Source organism: Equus asinus, chromosome 6, assembly GCF_041296235.1.
Source record: "Equus asinus isolate D_3611 breed Donkey chromosome 6, EquAss-T2T_v2, whole genome shotgun sequence".
Taxonomy (NCBI): Eukaryota; Metazoa; Chordata; class Mammalia; order Perissodactyla; family Equidae; genus Equus; species Equus asinus.
In genome coordinates, this window is record NC_091795.1 from 30,070,130 (window position 1) to 30,092,700 (window position 22,571).

Consider the following 22,571-nt stretch of genomic DNA (forward strand, 5'->3'; position numbering starts at 1 on the left):
AGTTCCTATTTATCTAACTAACAACGTTAGGATGGACTGCAGCCAGGCCTGTGGGTAACGGGGCCCTGAAGACAGGTATCAGGAAATTAAGGTTCTAATCCTGGCTGACTCACTGTGCACCACTGAGACAAGTTATTCCAAGCACTGAGCCTCATCCTTAAATATATTGAGTTCCCTGCTAGCTGGATGCACTAAATTGTACTTAATGTAGCAGATCTACAGAATTCTAGTTATTCACACCGAAAATGAAGTACCAAGAGGAGAGAGGTCTCACAGACCAACCTACGGTTCCCAAGGTGGGTTTTGTGGAGCACTAGTCCATGAGATGCTACTTGGAAATAAAGGGTTCCACGGGTCCTTCACTCACCTAACAAACGTTTATTGAGGGCCTTCTATATGCCTGGTGCTGAGAATATAACAGAGAACAAAACCCTCCCCTTGCCTTCTTCAGCAAGTTTAGGATCCAGGGGAGACAGAATGTGTATCAAATATTATTAGGCCACACATTTACAAACAGTGAAATGTGCTCAATCATAGGGAGCTGAGAATTTGCAACAGGGAACCACATCCAAGGCTGGGAGGCAGGGAGCGTGAGGTAAGAGTTCCGCGCAAAGTGCAGGGCATGGGGTGAAGGTACTATTACAAACACAAGGAGAGCCTCAGTCAAATAAGCCCAAAGAATCTTGCATAATACATTCCCCTCTGAGAGATTCATGTGCACAATGCATATTAAGGGCCCGAGAAGTCCGCAGAAATGAAGCCCAGCATGTCCTACCTATCTACATCCCAAGGATGTTACTCTGGGAAAGGCCGATAGAGGCACTATTGTTCTCAGAGCCTATAGGAAACTTCGGTACAAAACAAAAGCTCTTGTTCGTATAACTGGAAAACTATCATGTGTCTCTCAGAACAGCCCAAGTACCTTGGAGTTGCTAATGTAATTCTCAAGTATTTTCCTTGGCACAAGCCTATAAAAACACATGGCTTCCACAACTACTAACATACTTCAGCATCACAGATGTAGGAGTCCACAAGCTACAAAGCAGTGGGCCAGATTCAAAGTTCGACCTCCAGCACAAACATCTGCTTTATTTTTAAAAGGATGTACAGTCTCAACACTGGGATGAATTGAGAAAACTTTTATAAAAAGTAAGATAAAAATGGTCAACCACCAACGATGAACTGATCAAAGATTATACCCTAAAAGACATCAGAAGTGAACAATGATTTCCCTTGTCAGCCTACAAATGCCCAGGAGCAAGACAAGTTTCTGCTGTTTATTTTATTACATACTATGCATAAAAAAGAGGGAAATGTAAATAAATAATAACAAATATTCACTCATGTGCAGATTTTGTGTGCAAGGCACTGTGCTGGGGTGACAGTAATCAAAGGGGAAATACAACAGCCAGGAAACATGATAAGCCATAGCCTTAAGAATATGGATTCTGGAAAATTAGAAACCCCAAAATTGACTATAACTAAGTGCCCAAGGAATGGTGCAGTGTAGACACTAAATTTTACAGGGTCCAGGGAGGTCCTGAGAACGCAGGACCACTAAAGCTGATGATGAGTTTACCTTACCAAAGCCCTTACTCTGTGCCAGGCATTGTCAACATGCTGGTATACAATCTTATTTAATCTTTGCAATGAGTACGTAGGTCCCAGGAATATGTCAACATATGGCCTCGGCCTCAGCATTCAATGGTAATCTGTTATTCAGCTTTGGCTTCAATCTTCAGATAGGCCTGAACTTCTCCCTGATCAATGATCATGGAGTCACATAGATGACCAACATGTCTAATTCGTGTAACAATGTGAGCATAAGGAAATAAAGCACATTTGGATTCGCTGTCATTATCCAAACATGCCCTTTTGAAAATAGGGATGCAGGGACCGGCCCGGAGGCGCAGTGGTTAAGTGCGCACGTTCTGCTTCGGTGGCCCAGGGTTCGCCGGTTCGGATCCTGGGTGCGGACATGGCACCACTTGGCACGCCATGCTGTGGTAGGCATCCCACATGTAAAGTAGAGGAAGATGGGCACGGATGTTAGCTCAGGGCCAGTCTTCCTCAGCAAAAAGAGGAGGATTGGCAGCAGTTAGCTCAGGGCTAATCTTCCTCAAAAAAAAAAAAAAAGAAAGAAAATAGGGATGCATTCTGCATGTAACTTGAGGGGAAATCTCCTTATGAGCTGTTGAAATGCTATCAGTTAGCAGAAGTACCTACATATATTTTTTATTGAAAGAATAAAATATAAGCATGAAAGATATTAATTTTACATAGAAAGCAATTATAATATACAACTACAATTATTAAATAAATAGGATTAACAGCACTACTAATATTAAGAGTATATTTAAAAAGAGAACATTATATACTTTTAGAGCAAATAAGTGTTTATTAAATGTTCTTAAATTACAATAGGCATATTATATTCTACTTCTACACTCTATAGAATTGCTTGGTGCATTCATTAACAGTAAACAGAATAACATTTAGGAACCGTATATGCACTCTTAGCATTCAGACTTTGGTCTCTAAGTGGCATATTTCACTAAAAGGAACCAGAGCTCCTTCTAGAAATGGCTGGCTCCGGGTCTGGGACAGGAAATGCACAAGATGAGCCTGGAACATCCTGCCATACCAGGCAGCAGGGAAGCATCAAAGACCACTAGGATTGTGTCAAAAGGACTCAGGAGCCAAACTGAAGAGGCTCCCACTGGCTAAAGATGGGGTAATTTGAATATTGATAAGGATAATAATTGTAAATGGATTGAAATACATCAGTATTTGTATTGGTCACCTTTGCAGGGCAATAGGAAGCCAAGTGAAAAGCGGTAAACAAAGGGAAAGGATCAGCGTTCAAATTGCTTTTCCCATCCGTTCTAGAGCAGAGGTCAGCAAATTTTTTCGGTAAAGGGCCAGATCTTTTCAGCTCTGTAGGCCACATATGGGCCTCATCACAACTACTCAGCTCAGCCCTTGTGGTGCAAAAGCAGCCACAGACAACAGGCAAATGAACATCGCTGTGTTCTAATAAAACTTTATTTAAAAAAATAAGGGGGTTGGGTTTTACCCGTGGACCTTAGTCTGCCGACCTCTGGTCTAAGGTAACCAATAGTGAACGAGGGATAGTTTCTCTTTCTGAAAATATTACAGCTAATGGAGGAAGAATGAATGAGACAAATAGACTATCACCATTTTGAAACTGCTAATGAAGTAACAGAGTGAGTGATGATCATCAGTGGCTGCTAACATCAGAGACAGACAGCCAGACGTTAAGTGTCACGTGATGTATCTATTAAAGAGTCATGCAAAAATAAATTTAAAAGGAAAGAGAACGAGAGAACCTTGAAACTTGATCAAGAATCTAAAGCCAGCTAACAATTTTCAAGAACTACAGAGGACAGAAAAACATGTTAAAGGACATCATTAGGTTGCATTTAACAAAATCCAGACTGTGAGAAAATTCACAGGAATCACATAAAAATCTAATTAGGAGGTTCTTTACATCCTATTTGGAATGCAGAGCAGAATGTCAACTTTGCTACCTCAATATTTCACAAGATTTCAAAATCATGTACCATAATTTCTTGATAAATCATCTTTGATCCAGACATAATAAAGACTATAATAAAAACTATGAAAAGAAGAAATCGTTATAAAAAAAATGAGGGACCAAAACTATCTTTGTTTCTTCATCGTATTTAGTATTCACAAATATACTACAGAGCATCACAGAAACAATCTAGCAACTTATAGAACTGAAAATTTATTGTTTTCGCAACTACAATGTCAAACTTTAAGAATGTGACCATCAATTTGACCACTACCACAGTAATAACTGTTTCTGGCAAGAAACATCAATGGATAATAAAACCAGGGGGTGAAAAGTTTGATGAGAAATCTGACATTTACATAGTCACAAAGTATCTCCCCATAAGATACTTATTAATTACAAAGAAAAAAATAGTAACTTTCTTGGAGAAACTTGGCAGACATAATTTTAACTAAGAGATCAAAATTAACATCACCTGTAATGAGAAGAATAGATCGCACCTCCTCATGAGAAGCATTGGGAAGGACGCCGTTATCAACTATGCATGTTCTTGCCCAAAATATACAACCTAAATGTACTCATCAAGGAATATCAGAAAAAAAGCAGCATTTAAGGTCCTTCAACAAAGTAAACAGCTTGTAATCTTCAAAAGTCAAGAACACAAGAGACACAAACCGACGAAAGAACTGTTCTATACTGAAGGAGACTAAAGAGACACGACTTGGACACATGATCTTGGACTCATCCTGGAACCTCCCCCCTAAATTTTTTTTAATGTTTTCTTTTGCTACAAAAGACAGTAGGAAAACAATTGGTAAAATCTGAATAAGGTCTGTAGTTGAGACAATAGGACTATTTCCATGTTAATTTCCTGATTTTGATAACTAATTGTGGTGAATGTCCTTGGTTTTATCTAGGAGTAAAGAGACATTGTGCCTGCAACTTACAGTCATGCATCACTTACCAAAGGGGAGAAGTTCTGAGACATGCATCATTATGTAATTTCGTCATCATGCAAATATCATAGAGTGTACTTACACAAACCTAGATGGTATAGCCTACTACACACCCATGCTAAACAGTTCTAATCTTATGGGACCACTGTCGTATATGTGGTCCATTGTTGACCAAAAGGTCGTTATGGGGTGCATGACTATATTCATGCACTTACAAGAATGTGGGCCTGGTCAGGAGTAGGAAGTGGGCAATAGACCAAGTCAACAGATGCACATAACAATTATATATCGTGGTATCTAAGGAACCAAGTTTACCACCTCAAGATGTCAGGAAAAAAACAAGGGAAATTGGAGGGGAAAAAGTAGATTAAACGGAGCTGCAGGGCACAGAAAAGCAAAGAAGGATTTAGATAGCAATGAACACCATCTCTCAAACTGTGCAGCCACTAAGGCTCTGACTTGTATGCCAGGCAGCAGCAGTGATTAAAAGTACCTCCTAAGGGAAAGGGCTGGAAATGCCACAGAAAAGAATGAGTGCAGAGATGTTACTCATTACTCATCTGTTCCCTGTACACACCATTTCTTTTTATCTTGCTCCAAATGACATATTCACATTAACTTAGCTGTCATCTTTCAGTATAGGGAAACTGTAGCATCATGGCTAGAATAACAACGGCTCTACCACGTCTGGAGAGATGACTTGGGGCCCCTCACTTACTCTCTCAGTCTCAGCTTCCTCATGGATAAAACAGAGATTATAATAGCAGACGTTCAAGTGTTCAAAGTGGTAACAGTTGTGAACAGTGTGATATAGTGCTCTGGAACACTGCAGGTGCCTCCAGGGCTGTTTTTTTTTAAATACTGATGTTTAAATATTCATGCTATCAACATTCAGCAAGTGTCTATGAATCACTCATCATGGGTCAGGCGTTATAGTTTAATAAAGAAGCATCTTGAGGTGCATTTTCTCCGCAGCACTGCTTTCTGCCGGACTTGCCGTGCATCTCCCTGATAGTGGAGAGAGTAAAGCTCCACTGAGTGCAGCTGCGCCCAGTCCTGTTCCATCATTCATAAATGTTTGATCGTGGGCAAGTCCACGATCTCCCTGAGCTTGGGCTCCTCCCCAGTGGGGTGGGCTGGATGGTCCCTTCCAGCTCAGAGGGCTACAGGGCACCCATGCAGAGTCCTTGCCTGAGAATCTCAGGGAGGAACACCCAATCCAGCCCAGAAGGTATGTGTTGCCAACTGATGTTAGTGACTCTGATATATCCTTTTTGGAATTTATAGAGAAGAGTGTAGTCCCAAACATCAGAAATTGCTACTGCCAACAAATATGGACATGTGAATTGATCAGCTTTTCACACCACTCATTCTTGCTTCTTTTGTTTTTCTTCATCATCAGATCCATCTCTTTCTTAATCACAGTTACTCTCTCTCCTATTTACACCTTTCTGTTTTTCCACACATTTTCTGTGGACATTCCTACAAATAACAGTCCCATTCACTTTATGAGGTTAAGACATTTATCCCACTAACATTTAGTGCCTTGCAATACCCAGATCTCCAGGAAGGCTTAGCTGGGACCAAGTACCTCCCCAACTTCTATCAACTATCCTCAGAAGCCCCTCTTATTTTTTTTTCCCTGCTTTTTCTCCCCAGATCTCCCCAGTACACAGTTGTATATTTTAATTGTGGGTCCTTCTAGTTGCGGCATGTGGGACGCCGCCTCAGCGTGGCCTGACGAGTGGTGCCATGTGCACACCCAGGATGCGAACCAGCGAAGCCCTGGGCCGTCGAAGCAGAGCACGCAAACTCAACCACTCGGCCACGGATCCGGCCGCCAGAAGCCCCTCTCATTAATCTTTCCACCACTACATTGTTTTCAGAAAGAGACTACCTGGAAGATAATTTGGGATGTGAAGGAAAAAAAGCACTGAATTACCTGATTCCTAATTTCAAACCATCTTACACACACACACACACACACACAGAAAAGGATGGGGACTAATACATTCTCTGCAATTCCCAAAATAATTCTCTGCGTAAATGCTTAGTATTTATTTATTTTCTTTCTTCTTCTCCCCAAAGCCCCCCTGTACATAGGTGTATACTCTAGTTGTTGGTCCTTCTAGTTGCGGCATGTGGGATGCCGCCTCAGCATGGCCTGATGAGCAATGCCACGTCCACACCCAGGAACCAAACCAGTGAAACCCTGGGCCACCAAAGCGGAGCGTGTGAACTTAACCATTCGGCCACGCGGCTGGCCCCTAGTATTTTTTTCTTTAATAGTCAACTTACTGAAATAGTTATAGATGACTGGGACTGATTTTTAACTTACAGAGAACTTAAATAAAAAGCAACAAATTTAAAAAATATTTTATAAAACGAACAATAGGGAAATAATATCTGCACATGCGGTTCACCAGAGCTTGGTCTGTTAACCAAGCTATGTTGTAATCCAAATTGCAGGGGTATTGAGCAAGTTCCCTCCTCCCGCCGTCTTCCACACCAAAGACACACGTGTGTATCCTTCCAGCTCCCCCGAATTGGATAAGGGGGAACAGTCCCAAAGTTCAAAAAAGTTCAAATGTTGGTAGCCAACCACTTTTTCCTCTGAAAGAGGGTAGCGTGTGGTGGTGAAGTTCCTGGGGCCGCCCACTAAAGGTTATTTAACCCCTCTGGACCACAGTACCGGCGGAACAACTTAAACCACAGCCACTCACTCACTCATACAACTGTTTACTTGGGAAGGTACATGCCCAGGTCCAATTTGTAAAATTGTAGCAAATCTACCCACCCTCCACCCCAACTGATAACTCACATCAGGATTGGTAAACTGAGACACAAAGGTCAGCTGCCCTTCTCCCAAGAGGTGGAGGAGCTGGTTCTACCAGGCATGTGTGTAAAGTTACAAGGGCGGAATGGGAGAACCCAGACTGGACTCACGAATCTCTGCACTGTTAATTACCAGTAGTGTGACCTTGAACAAGATGCTTGACCTCTACAAGTCTGTCTGCACAGCAGCAAAATGGGAATGACAAGTATCTGCTTCCTAGCAGGTCAGCAGCTATGAAAAATATTAAGGTTTTAACAGCCATTGCCAAGTGCTTTCCTTTTTTTTTCTTTTTTTTTTGAGGAAGATTAGCCCTGAGCTAACTGCTGCCAATCTTCCTCTTTTCACTGAGGAAGACCAGCCCTGAGCTAACATCTGTGCCCATCCTCCTCTACTTTATATGTGGGACGCCTACCACAGCATGGCTTGCCAAGCGGTGCCATGTCCGCACCCAGGATCTGAACAAGTGAATCCCAGGCCACCGAAGTGGAACGTGCGCACTTAACCACTGCGCCACTGGGCCGGCCCTGCCAAGTGCTTTCCGAATGGGCTGGGGCTATTTACACCTTTCAAGAACAGCAAATGAAAGCACTCACTTTACCATACATTTGCCAGCATTGAAAAGTCTTATTAAGACAAAATCTTTAATTTGGTGGGTCAAAAAATTATTCTTGTCTTCACTGGCATTTTTTGACTACCTGGGAGGTTGAACGTTTCACATATTTGGTAATCATTCCTAGTTTCTTCTTCTGTGAATTTTTCCTTTATACTTATTTCATGTTTATTTTCTATAATCAGGGTGAACACTTGTTCCTCCCCTTGAATGAACTAGATTTCTAAAAGGCTCTGACATCTTGTGAGAGTGTGAGTATGAGCTCACGTCCTGTCCTGAGGACTCCAGGTCCTTAGAGTTATCACCCCTATCACTTCCACATAAATTCCTGAAAAGGGCCATGTTTAGGAAAACATTTTTATGATTTTTATTTTCAAACCTGAAGTATATTTCTAAACTAAATGTTCATTTTCCCATGCAAATCTCTCACTATACACATAACGAAAAGGGAAGATTTAGGAGTCTGAAATTTATTTTAGAACCTTAAAGGTATCCGTCAATTGAGGGAACTCAGAGCATCTCTGTCACCTTATGCGTCTCAGAAGGAAACTGCACAGAGTTGTTCACTGGGCGGCACACACCGTAGACAAAAAGGCAAGTCCCTTCCTTCCTAAATCCCAAGGTTTTGGAATATTGGCATTTATTTCATTGTTCCCTAAATCCAATCCAGTTTGGGAGAAGATAATAAAGCGTGGGACATATAAAAATCTCCTGCAAAAGTACACTATTAGGTTAGCCAATTTGGGGCAGTTTTCTACTTGTTTTTAAGCAGTCAGTCCTTTCCCATCCCCAATTACTTATCACACCCCAACACCTGTCCCTGACTGCAAATGAGTACATTTTGATTCCCATCTCCATCCTCCTTCAAAATTAGCCAGCTCCAGACAATAAGAAAAGGAAAAATTTCCCAAGTGTGTCATATCTTTCGATCAATGCACACACATTTCATTATTTAACACACAGCTAAAAGGTTCCCAACATTTTCAGCTTTATAACGGGGTGCAGAGGAAGGGGCTGTAGTCTCCCTACCACCAGCAAGATTCCAGGACCCCTGCCCCAGCCAACCTGCCCTTGGTTTTACTGAGAATCTCAAAGCCATCTAGCCATCCAATGCATTCCCTACTCAATTTCTGTCAACTCCACCTCTGCATTTTTCTACATCTCCATCTTCAACTCTTGGGCTTAGTCTGCAAAATTGGGAGAACACCACCTGTTGTCAAGCATCCTCCATCAATGAAGACTGTCTTCTTCCTGAAGTTCTCAGTCTCATCTCCTCTTCCTCCTGTCTTCTCCCCCATTCATCTTCCAGTCTATCCTCCTGCCCCTACAAACAAGCTCCCACTCCAGCATCCTAAGTATACTCTCTCCAAAGCCTGCAGCTCTTCCCTTCCCACTTCTTGCCACAGCCAATTGCCTTAAATGGGTTGTCCAGAGTCTGGCTTTCCAACATCTTCCAGGTTACGGAAGACAGGAGGTGAAATGTGTAAGATACACAGGGGTAGAGAGAGGAGGCTGCTCGCAACTGCGGGAATCTGATCTGGGGTTCTGGCTGAAGAGTGAGGGATGGGCCACACCCTGGGACCAGGCCACAGCACTGTGCCTTGGCACCAGATTGGGAAGCCCTAAGCTACTGTCTCTGCCTCCCTATCTTTATCATCACCATATGCCTGGAATACTTCTCTCCATGGGCACCAAAAACTTCTTAAGCTGAATCCCCAAAGCTCCTCTCAACCCCGCGATCTTCTTGTCCCCTCTCTCTGTGGCATCTGACACTGAGGACACCCCTCCTCTTTTTTTCCCTCCAGCTTCCATGTGGTTGCAGTACCTAAGCTCTCCTACCTTGGCAAGTGCCCCTTTCCACCCTCTTTCAGTGACTTCTTCCTCTGCTCTGAGCATGCTCTCCCTTTCTTCTCTTGCTCCCCACATCACCCAGTTGCTGAGGTTTCCAAATCCCCTCAATATCCCCTCAAACCCGATGTGTCTCCAATGAAACTCAGCAGTTCCTCCAAGTGAGAGCCTCTCACAGAACACGGGAGCTCTGTTATTGCCAAAATATTCAGCGAGCATCTGCCCAGCACTGGGGAGGGAAGGACAGCAGGCCAGGATCCCACCTGCAAGAAGTGACCTGAGCCCAGATCACCCAGGCTCAGACACCAGGAGTTACTTGTCACATCAGCCACTCTCTGCCTCTGGCACCACCTTTCCCTGCACCAATTCAAGCGACCATCCAGTCCCTCCCATCCTCTCCTTCCTTTCCTTGTGGATGCTCTTAAGCCCTTTTCACCTCACCCCTGGACTCCCGTGAGTCTCCTAAGCATTCTAGCTCCTTCCAGGTCCTCTCCCGCCAAAAACTATTATCCTTCTAAGCACATGTACAAGTCACATCACTTCCCAGCATAACTTGCGATGGTTCTCTACTGCTTCTTGAATAGGACCAGATTCCTCCCCTGGCATTCAAGGCATGGTGCCTGATCCTTCCAGGCAAATGGAAGGAATTACCCCAAATAGCCCCGAACTTTTCCTTCCTCCATGCCTTTGCTCTCCCTGTGCTGGCTTCTACCTCAAGACAAGCTGGGAAGGAGGACTTCCACTTTTCATCTAAATACCTCTGGACTGTTTAAATTTTTTATAATTAACAAAAATTACTTTGAATTAAAGAATGAATGAGTTTAGGGACTAGTTTAAAACAACTTCCTCCATCTGCCTTCCTTGAGCATGCCAGCCCAGAACAATTCTCCTATTCTCTTTGTTCTGAAAATTCTTCTGTGGCCTTCGCTGACTCTCAGCATAGACTTCCCTTTATAGTGGTTTATGCTAATATTACTTCTCCCTAACTCAATTTTTAAGTCCTTTAAGGTAAGGCTGTGTCTAATTCATCCTATCTCCCACAGTCGCTCAGCCATTGCCCATGATACCTCCTCAATAAATATCAGATGAGGTCGAGGAGTTACGACTTAATCTTAAGGATGCCAATCTGAATTTCCCCAGTGTAGCAAGTAAAAGTTGACTCTAAATTGCAATGTAAGTAGGATCTTGGCATTATAGATTTTCCAACAAGTTAATCATTTGAATTCTTTCTTACGCCACAGTTTTTTGCATAACTTTGCACACCAGTGTAAAGACTGGAACACTTGCTATTAAAGGCTAGATTTGTGTGTGTGTGTGCTAGCCTACTTTCTCCTCAAGAACCCCTAGAAGAGAAATCAATGAAGAATGAGACCTATTTATAACCTTCCAAAATTATAACAAAGCAAGCAGGTATTCCCTGCTAGACCCACCCACCCAAAGCAGAAAGACTGACAGGGTTTGAGTCCTTCCACCGAGTTTGTCGCCAACTGTCACCCAGCAAGCAATCTAAGCGCCAAAACTTCAGTAACGCAGGCAGGGCCCTCAAAAAAGCTCATTCCATGTGAAAAGCCCTCATTAAACCCTGAGTTATATTTAGAAAAAAATGGAACAGAAGTTATATTTAGATGAAATGGCTGAAAAGAATTTTACCAAAAGCAGCATGTTTATACTGATCTTCCAGAAGAAAAGGTTTTACTGAGTTTTACATACAACTCCTAAAAACAGAAAACTTCTCGACACGTACACAGAGATCTCTGCTCGGGTTCCTTTGCGTCAGGAAGAAAACAGGAGGGCCCAGGACATCGACAAGACTGCCCAGGGGAAGCACAGACACAAAGGACTTAAAAACAAGCACCTATGTGGAGAAGAGAACAATTTCATACAGAAATGTGAGTCGAGATGGTCTGAGAAAGGTGGAGCAACTGGTGCTGGAGTTGCACAACAGCCGCTCTTAAAGTTATAAAGTGGGGGCCAGCCCGGTGGCGCAACGGTTAAGTTCACACGTTCTGCTTCTCAGCGGCCTGGGGTTCACCGGTTCGAATCCCGGGTGTGGACATGGCACCGCTTGTCAAGCCATGCTGTGGTAGGCGTCCCACACAGAAAGTAGAGGAAGATGGGCATGGATGTGAGCTCACGGCCAGTCTTCCTGAGCCAAAAAGAGGAGGACTGGCAGCAGTTAGCTCAGGGCTAATCTTCCTCAAAAAAAAAGAAAGTTATAAAGTGGATGCAAAAACTACAGATTTCCTCAGCAACCCTACCCAGAGGTGTTCTTTTCCAAAATGCCATTATAGCACTCAAACTGTGGGCGCAGTCAAACTACTCTATATCACTTTAAAGCTAGCTCGCTGAACCACAGGCAGCATTTTCTTTTTGGCTCTTGGTAGTCAAACTATTTTTGCCATCCACTTTCTTCCGTGTTGACTTACATTTTCCCAACAACATTCTAGTCAACAGCACCGGGGTGGTTTAGTAAACTTGTGAAGCCTTTTCATGAACGAATGTATAATTTCGGGGTGACTATTTGAAGGAGTGAAAGATGGTCTGTGGCAGCTATGCCTCTCTTCCTAGGCCACAGGGTCCCCAGGGCTCCAGATGAGAATGAATCATGGCTCGGAGGCTTGGCACACACCCCAGGTTAAGGGGACCTCTTCTCTAAAGAGCCTCAGGAAGAGGCCACTTCCCAGTCTCCCAGCCAAACCAGAGTGGAGGGCAAAGGGAATGCATGGGGAGGAGGCGGCCGGGCTGCAGGACTGGCCAGCCCCCAGTTGTCCCAGCAGGAATTAGGCCAGTGGGTGACCGTGTTGCAGTCCTGCTCCTTGCTATTCCTAGGGTCAATTAACACCCTGAAAACTCTATAGCCAATCCCCACTTTTGCTTCTGGCTTGGTATTTCCAGAAAGTGTTAGAGCAGCAGAGAACAGAGGTCACCCAACTTTATACCACTTATAGGCCTTACAGAGCAAAGCCTAAGGTTGTGAAATTTAAAGGTGAAACCAAAAAATACCTAGGATGCCGAGAGAGATCAGATCATATATTCCAGGTATCTCCCCCACCTTTCAACTACCTCCTTCCCCCTTCCTCTACTCCACAACTATCTACACTCATTTGACCAGGCTGGGACTGCCCAACACAGGACCACTTTGTCTGCACCTATAGTTTGCAACAATCACATTAATTACATTAATATAATCACGCAGATGAAAAGCATCATCTCAACCTATAGTCCAGACAATCAAGTGCTTAAGTGTTTCTTCACTTGCTTTCCTGACAGCCCGCGGTGCCCAAGGCTAGGGGCAAATTAGCAGGTTCCACTGAGCCAATATAACCGCAGGAAACCTCCCCGGCACATCAATGAACTTTGTAACCAGGCAGGCCTGGACACAATGATAGGCACAAAAGGGCATAGAAACAACGGGGGGGAAATGAACTGACTTCTGCAAGCGCAATTCACCAGGGAGACAAGACATAGGTATGAAAGTGGGACAGGACATACTAAGTCCCTTAGGAAGGGTCTAGAGCGAGAGAGTGTGTCCTTGGAGAAGGCTCAAGAGGAGGATGGCAACATGGGCCAGGGCAGGGAACAGCCGCAGGGATGAGCAGGGACAGTCACACATACAGAGAGGAAAGGTCGGCTTCCCCAAGGAGGGCTCCAAAAATCCCACAGAGATCTGGACTTAGTAATTAGGAATCCCCAGTACCAGCAAGAATCAGCCTTTTGAAGTCCTTCGGCAAAAGAACATGCAAGATGGTAGAAGGAAGGAAGGGTGTAGAAGAGGACAGAAGGAAGGAAGGAAGGAAGGGACTGACACAAACAGAAAATCTGTCCCGCTGGGCTCTTCCCCAGGGGGCAGAAGACGAAGACAGGCAGTTGGCAGAGTCGCCATTCAAAGAGTAAGAATCAAAATGCCCTAATGAGAAGTAGGTAGGTGGAAGGAATAGCCTGCTTCAGGGAAAGTTGCTCAAAATAGGGACATTTCTCGTGACTTTATCTGCACCAGGACTTAGACCCGTCTGACTCACAGATGTTAATGCCTCCCAGACTCCTCTTTTCAGACATCCAAAGGAAAAATGGAAAAACGAGACTTTAGAAGCATAACCCTCTCACACACAAAATTACAGAAACGCCACCATAACTTTCAGAACGGAGCAACATCTGCGGACACGGAAGGAATCAGTGAAAATGTGAACAAAGTTGCTGCAGCTTGTTTTGCTCAACTTTTACTAGCACCTGTTTTCATATGAATGAGAAAAAGTAACAGCCAGATACCCCCACAACCAGCTTATGTTCAGGACTTCCTGGGATGCTCCAAAGCAGGCTCAAACCCCCAGGGTCTTCCCTGCTTGAAAGGTGAGGGCTGTGTGGTGCTGCACCCCTCTCGGTTGGTCAGAGCCCCCAACCTCCACCCCCACGTCCCAGCTGGCCAGGAGAACACCGCCACTGAACCCACAGCAGATGCCTCCGCTCTCCACCGACCGCTGCACCAGGACAGCAGGGTTCGCATTTCAGCACCGAGGGTGTCTCAGGCGGCCCTTTCATTCTGACCATTATTTAAGGGCAGCTTGAGGCCAAAGTGAGTTCGTCGGGCCCGGTTCCTAAGGCGCCAACACCTCTTGCCTCGGAATCAAGAACGAACTGGCGGGCACTGGAAGCTGGGCGGGAAGCAAAGAGAACCACTACCGCGCGCGTGGCGCCCAAGCCGCAGCGCGCAAGAGCCTGGCACACAGTAGGCAGGCGCTCACCCGAGGTCTGCCATCGGACCTAGCACCTGGGCTGGGGGCCCTGGGGTGGGGTGGCGGCTTCCGGAACACAAAAGCCTCGCCAGCCCCGGGCTGCGCCCCTCGCGACGCGGGGGGCGGGGGTTTCGAGCCAGGGAGGGGACGATGGAATCCGCCCTCATTTGCACGTCGTCTGGGGCCGGGTCAATTTGCTTAATCACGGCTCTAAATGCCAGCGCGCAGCACACAATGCGCGCCCATTAACAGGTTTAAAGTGTCGCAGCGCTCGCTTTAAATGAGAAAAGCCGGCAACAAAGGGGGAAAAAGCCAAGTTCCTCAACTTGAAGAATGCCTCGGGTCGCTCTCGAAATCATCTCGGCGAGTTTAAAATCCCGAGCTCCACGAAAAGTTGAGGCCCCCGCGCGAAGGCTGGGGGTGGGAAAGGGAGGCGTGAATAACCCGCCACGAATACTGGGTTTCTTAGGAACCAACTCGCAGCCGCCCAGTCAAACCGGAGTCGGGGCACCGTCGCCAACCCAGCTCCCCCGGCCCACTGCCCAATTGCCAGGGAAAGCTAACCGATTTCCAGGAAGGAAAGCAAGACCCTCCCCCCCCCCCGCCCCCAAAAGCCGGCACAAATCCAACTTTTCCTTTAGTGCGAGCAAAGAATTTTGGAGGTCAAGGAAGACCCCGGATGGACCCTAAAGCCTCTCTCGAGCAAAAGAGGAGAATGCAAAGTAACTTTACTTTCATCCACGCACTGGCCAGCGCAGCCTAACGCTCGGCCGCCACAAAATAGCTCAACTCCGCAAACAACTTCTGCCCAGGATCCTCACGGGACGGCCCCATCCCCCACCCATCGCCGAGCCCGGGGGCGCATCCAGCAGGCCCCGGCCTCCCACCCGCCCCGGCGCCACCCGACAGGCACTCACCGTGCGCGCTCCTCCGGGAGACAGGGGTCCATTGGGGAGGTACGGGCTGCTCAGGTCCGGGATCATCAGGAACGGGTACCCAGGGTAGGGGGGACCCTTAAAGAACGCGCCGTCCTGGGGCCTTCTCACTGCGGGCAAGACGAAGCGGGGTGTGAGGCCCGGACCCCCGGGACAGCGCCGCGGCAGGGGACCCGAGGCGGGAAGCGGGGACCCGAGCGCCCCCCACGCGCGCCCCCGGACGGCTGCGGCCGAAAGGGGCGGAGAGCAGGGCACCGCCGCGGGGGCGACAAGAACCTTGGGCGGCCAGAGCCCAGGCGCCTAGCGCAGCGGGGCCCGCGAGCGGGGGCTGCCCCGGCCCGCACGTACCTTCGGCGAAATAGTCCCGCGGCTTCTGGAAAGCGTCCCGGGCGGGCTGCGGGCGCCTCTCCGCCTGCGGAGGAGACACAAAGGCGAGGGCGGGTGAGCGAGCGCGGGGCCGGGGTCCCCCGGGGGCGGCCGCGGGCGCCTCCTCACCTCCGAGTCCGAGCTGCTGCTCTGGTTCTCCGACTCGTTGACCAGGGACGACTTGACCTCGTCCAGGTCCCGCTGCGCCGAGGCGCTGTCGCTGCTCGGCTCCTGCTCCTCGCCCCCCTCGTCCTGGAAGGGGATCAGCTCGTCGTTCGCCCCGAGGTCGTCCCCTCCGCCGGCCGCCCCGGCGCCCGAGCCGCCACCGCCGCCGCCTCCCCCGCCGCCGCCGCCGCCGCCGAGCTGGGGCATGGTGGGGCCGCGGGCCGGGGCCGCCGCTCCCGGAGCCCCTGGCCACCCGCGCCCGGCCCGGCCCGGCGCCCCTCCCTCCCGCTCGCCCGCCCGCCCGGCCGCTCCGCTCTCCGCCGCGGCGGCCGCAGCAACAAAGTTTGACAGGGCGTGGCCCGGCGGGAAGCGGGCCCGGCGGGCCGGGCCGGGGCGGGGGCGGCTCGGCTCGGGCCCCTCCGGCTGCGCCGAGCCCAGCGCTCCCCAACTCGCCGCCGCCGCCGCCTGCTCCGCCGGGGCGTCCCAGCGCCTGGCCCGCCGGGGAGGGGCGAGCGGGGAAGGAAGGAGGGACCGCCGGGCTGGGCAGGGGGGCCGGAGGGAGGAGCCCCGGCTGCAAGCTGACACCCGCGCGCCTCGCGGAACCGGGAGAGCTCCGGCGCGCACACACTCGCATTCACACTCGCACGCCGCTCGCTCACACCTTCCGGGGGCCGCGCCTCCCCGCAGCGCGCGCCGCCCTCGCCCGCAAACTCGCCCTCGCCCTCTCCGCAGCGCCGCACCCCGCACCCGCGCGACCTTACCCCCTCCCTCGAGCGGACGGCTGCAGTCCCGCCCCCACCGCTAGGCATCCCCTAACTTTCTTCCGAAGAACCCCCAGAACTCCGCAGCGGTTCCACACCCCCTCCCACCGTATCCGCGCGCTGGCGGGCCGCACTGCCCCCTGCGGGAAAGCCTCGGACACGCAGACCGGCCGGGGACACTCGCTGCCTGGAGTACCTCGGAGCGCGGGATCCCTCCTGGCCTGGTAGTCCTCGCCCGATGCACCGGGCAGAGGATTAGGGAAATTGATGCCACCCCGGAATATGCCGGACAGCTTTCCGCTCCTCTGTGCTGTGGGGTTCCATCGTGTCCCCCGCGCTAGTCCATGTTTTCGACCTCGTTCAGAGTCACCCTCCGCTGAAATCCCAAAGATCACCTTCTCCCATAATTCCGGACTAGGTCCTTGATCTTGGGTTCACAAAGGATTAGCATTTGGTTCGTTGCGAAGGAAAATTGTCTGCTCAGACCTCTGAAGCCGTTCGCAAAGCTGCCTCGGTAGCCAATGAGCATATGAAAAGTACACAACCAGCCTCATGCCTGAAGAAATGCCTGTTATATTCACATTGATAGCCTCCCTCTCCAAGTTTGAAAAAGTGGATCTTGTGTCATCCACAGTGGGGACCCATTATTGAGAGCATCCCTTTTCAAAGCAGCCTGGAAGGCAGTATGGCAGTATGGGTATAACTAAAACTATTTGAAACACAATCGGCAGAGTTTTCTCCAGCGATCCCCCCACACAGGGACAAAGTCATAGATACAAGGAAGTTCAAAGCAGCAGGGAGGTTGGTAAAATGAGTCGGGTTCTTTCTCACAGTGAGAGTAGGCAGCAACCAGCTCTCCAGAATGAGGCCCCTGCACGTGTGGATCCTTGTGATTTTGGAGAAACATTCTAAAATGAAAGACAGTATATATGGTGCTCACACTTTCATTTTTGTTTTAAAAAATTAAATACGGATATTTGTTCCTGCATAGAAAAATGTCTGATAAGATGCACACCAAATTATTGTCAATAAATATTTCTGGGAGAGAGCATAGGCAAGAGGACAGTTTTGCTTTCTACTGACTACATATTTTATTGTTTACACAAGCAGATATGCCTGATTTTTTTTTACACAATTGATACATGAATACAGTCTCATAAAACTTTTTCAGACAACATAGATGTTATCAAGTAGTATCCTGAGTAAAAAGTAAAAATTCTTCTTTTCCCGCACCTCCCTCCAGTTAACCAGTGTTACTAGTTTGGTGTATATCCTTCCAGATATTTTCCTAGGCAGCTATGTACACATGTAAACACATATACAAATATTCAGATTTACTTTGATGTGAATAGAATTCTACTGTTCATGTTATTTGCATATTTCATTTTTATACTTTTTTAAAAGTTAGAAGGTTTTTTCCTGTGGTCTGTAAACATATGAAAAACAAATTGTATTGGTTTCCCACGGTTGCTGTAACAAATCACCCCAAACTTCATGGCTTAAAACACCAGACATGCATTCTCTCACTGTTCTGGAGGCCGGAAGTCCGGAATGAGTTTCACTAAATCAAAATCAAGGTGTCGGCAGGCCCGTATTACCTCCTGAGGCTCTAGGAAGAGTATATTCCTTGCCTCTTCCAGCTTCTGGTCGCTGCCGGTGTTCCTTGCGATCTCATCACTTCGGTTTCTGCCTCTGTGGTCACATCACCTTCTCCTTTGTCTTTGTCAAATCTCTCTCTCTGCTTGCTTCTTATAAGGAAGGACACTTGTGATGTCATCTAGGGTCCACCCAGATAATCTTGGATAATCTCCCTACTCAAGATTCTTAACTTAATCACATCTACAAAGACCGCTTTTCCGTATAAGGTAAGATTCACAGGTCCTGGGGATGCGTATGAGAATATATCGTTGGGAGAGAGCCATTATCAGCCTACCACACCTATCATCCTCGAAGAAATGCAAATTGAAACAGCATAGAGGTAACATTTTTTATCCATCAGATTGGCAAAGGTAGAAAAGAATAGCAAGACCAACATTGGCCCCTGTGCTGAGAAACATACAGCTGGGCGTGCTGTTATGTAACATTTGTGAAGGGAGTTTGGCAATACCTATGAAAACCTTTAAAAGTGTAAAGCTGGGGCCGGCCCCGTGGCGCAGCAGTTAAGTTTGCACGTTCTGCTTCTCAGCCGCCCGGGGTTCGCCGGTTCGGATCCTGGGTGGGGACATGACAATGCTTAGCAAAAGCCATGCTGTGGTAGGCTTCCCACCTATGAAGTAGGGGAAGATGGACATGGATGTTAGCTCAGGGCCAGTCTCCCTCAGCAAAAAGAGGAGGATTGGCAATAGTTAGCTCAGGGCTAATCTTCCTCAAAAAAAAAAAGTGTAAACCCTTTGACTCATCCTTGCACTTATAGTATTTTATACTAAGGAAATAACCGGATACACAAGCAAACCCCCGCAGAAGTGAGTTCATCACAGTAAAAAGCTGGAAACAATCTCATTGTCCCTAAATAGGGAATTGTCAAATAAAATCATGGTGCATTCGTCCAATGGAATGCTATGACATTGTGGAAATATGTTTGTCAATGTGGAAAGAAGCTCATGATAGTGAGTGAAAGTAGCAGATTAAAATTAATATATATAGACTTCTGCTTCCCATTATAATGGAGTGTTGATGTCAGATTGACTTTTCCATCAAAAACAACTATAAATGCTGGAAAAAATACCAAAATAAAACATCAACAACAAAACCCAGATGATTTGAAGGAATAGGGATCAACCAAATCAGCCAGGACTTAGGGAGTCCAGATACCAAAGAGAAGGGAAGTTCATTGAAGTGAGTTTATATTTCCTACTGTTTTATCCCATCAGAGCATTTGGTAATTTGCAGCACCAGGCATATAAGCCAAAAAAAAGCAACTATCTAGAGCAGGCAAACTATAGCCTGCTGCCTGTTTTTGTAGGGCCCCTAAGCTAAGAATGTTTTTTACATTTTTAAATTGTCCCCCCCCAAATCAAAGAAGGATAATAGTTTATGACGTGAAAATTATATGAAATTCACATTTCAGTGTGGATAAATAAAGTTTTGTGGGAACACAGCCATACGCGTTAGTTTGCATATTGCCTACAGCTGCTTCACACTGGAATGTCAGGGTTTAGTAGTTGCAACAAAGACTGTATGTGGTGCTCTCATCGCTTCATACCGCTGCTCACGACACTACCAACTGTAGTGATGCAGTGTTGCAAGTGCCATATATATCACTGTACCATGACATTTTATTCTATTTTTTTTTAAGATTTTATTTTTTTTCCTTTTTCTCCCAAAGCACCCCAAGTACATAGTTGTATATTCTTCCTTCTGGGTCCTTCCAGTTGTGGCATGTGGGACGCCGCCTCAGCGTGACCCGATGAGCAGCGCCATGTCCGCACCCAGGACTCGAACCAGCGAAACACTGGGCCACCTGCAGCGGAGCGTGCGAACTTAACCACTTGGCCACGGGGCCAGCCCCTTATTCTGTTTTTTTTATTGTCAGATGCAGATGATCATATCAGAACAAGAAAAAAAAAGTGGACTATGAATGTTGTGCTTTTAAGGCATAGTGGAGTGTGGATGATTTTGTTATCAAATTAGATGGTAAAGCATTTTGTTTATTATGCAACAACACTGGCTATACTAAAAGAGTATACGTCAATATTAAAAGATTAAGCACTCACTACAGTTTTCCCAACTAAGAGGAAAGGAACGGTAAGAAAAATGAGAAAGTTGAAAACAGAATATTTTATCACAGAAAAATTTCTTGATAAAGTAAGTTTCTTAGTCATTTGTTAGTCAAGCAAAGAAAGCTATTACCAATGGGGAGTTAATTAAATTGCATTGATTTCAGTAGCCCCAAAAGAGTGTCTAGAGAAAATAAACTTTCGTAGGACTATTAGCCTTTTAGTATTGGGTAAAGGGTCGAGGACATTGGGAACAACGTCAATAATCAGAAAACAAGCCAAATGATTTCAAGTGGTTCTCCATGGCTCTTGATGAATTGACATATGTTGAACATGTTATTTGGTTACTGTTTATTCAGAGTCAACGACAAATCTGAAGTGACTAAAGAACTAGCTTTCATGAATACTCTGCATGGAACAACTACAAGCAAGAATATTTCCAAGGAAATTGAGAAAACACTAATTTAGTAGAATCTGAAGTGGAATCTGCTAAGATGTATTATAATTGATAGAGGTAAAAATATGTGTGGCAGAAAAAGGCTTACTTGGACAAATTTACAAAGCGTGTGGAAAAGCAAAGTGTTTATAGCCTGTGGTATTCATTATATTGTTCATCAGTAAGTACTTTGCGGAAAATATTTGAATCTATTTCATGTTATTAAACCAGTAGTGTTGATGGTGAACTTTCTTCGCTCTTCTGGACTTGACCATCATCACTTTTGTGAATTTTTGTCAGAAACAGAAGCTGAATATTCTTTTTTTTCCTCCCCAAATCCCCCCAGTACATAGTTGTATATTTTAGTTGTGGGTCCTTCTAGTTGTGGCATGTGGGATGCCAACTCAACATGGCCTGACAAGCAGGGCCATGTCCACGCCCAGGATATGAACTGGCGAAACCCTGGGCCACTGTAGCAGAGCGCACGACCTTAACCACTCGGCCACGGGGCTGGCCTCAGAAGCTGAATATTCTGACTTGCCCTACCATATAGCAGTTTAACAGTTACCAGTGCTAAAATTTTATTGTGATTTTTTTGAGCTCAGGACTAGAATTGAAATTTATCTAAATAAGAACAACTGCTCTCAACCACTATTATCAAAGCCATACACTTGCTTAGAGCTTTTACTGCAGACTTGATAATGGTACTTAATGAATTAACCTAAAGTTAAAAAGCAAAAAAGCCCTTATATGTGAAATTTACACTGCAGTAAAGTCATCTTGATGACAACTAATGTTTGAATCACAACTACTGTTGAGCTGCTTTGAAAACATTCCATGCTGTCAGAAGTTAAAACAAGAAGTGAGATCTGGGGCCGGCCCCATGGCCGAGGTTAAGTTCGCGCGCTCCACTTCGGCAGCCCAGGGTTTTGCTGGTTCGGATCCTGGGCACAGACATGGCACCGCTCACCAGGCCATGTTGAGGCGGCAGCCCACATGCCACAATTAGAAGGACCTACAACTAAAATATACAACTATATACTGAGGGGATTTGGCGAGAAAAAAGCAATTAAAAGAAAAGAAAGGAAGATTGGCAATAGTTGTTAGCTCAGGTGCAAACCTTTAAAAATAAAACAAAAAGGAAGTGAGATCTTCATTCCCACATAAACTTGCAATGGATATGACACCATATATACAAGCAGCAAAGGAAAAAAGTACACAAACTAACCATCACCAAAATTAAAATTTTTGTGCTTTTAAGGACCCTATCAAGAAAGTGAAAAGACAACTCACAGAATAGGAGCAAATTCTCTTTTTTTGAGGAATATTAGCCCTGAGCTAACATCTGCCACCAATCCTCCTCTTTTTTTGCTGAGGAAGATTGGCCCTGAACTAACATACATGTCCATCCTCCTCTACTTTATATGTGGGACACCTGCCACAGCGTGGCTTGACAAGTGGTGCATAGGCCTGCACCCGGGATCTGAACCGGTGAACCCTGGGCTACCAAAGTGGAGCATGTGAACTTAACTGCTCTGCCACCTGGTTGGCCCCGAATAAGAGGAAATTTTTACAAATCATTTATGTGATAATGGACTTCTATCTAGAATATATAAAGAAAAAATACAACTCAATAATAAAAAGACAATGACC

General features: G+C 46.3%; 1 protein-coding gene across 1 annotated transcript in view; it reads right to left on the reverse strand.

Moving 5' to 3' along the window:
- The window catches only part of TCF7L1 (transcription factor 7 like 1), a 144,907-nt gene extending 128,307 nt beyond the window's left edge, over nucleotides 1-16,600 (reverse strand). Inside the window, exons 1-3 of the mRNA XM_044771798.2 lie at nucleotides 15,970-16,600; nucleotides 15,823-15,886; nucleotides 15,457-15,584 (exon numbers count right to left, since the gene is read on the reverse strand). Of these exons, the coding sequence (XP_044627733.2) occupies nucleotides 15,457-15,584; nucleotides 15,823-15,886; nucleotides 15,970-16,212 (435 nt within the window). The 5' untranslated portion in view covers nucleotides 16,213-16,600. The remainder of the gene's footprint in view (nucleotides 1-15,456; nucleotides 15,585-15,822; nucleotides 15,887-15,969) is intronic.
- Nucleotides 16,601-22,571: the final 5,971 nt, after the last annotated feature.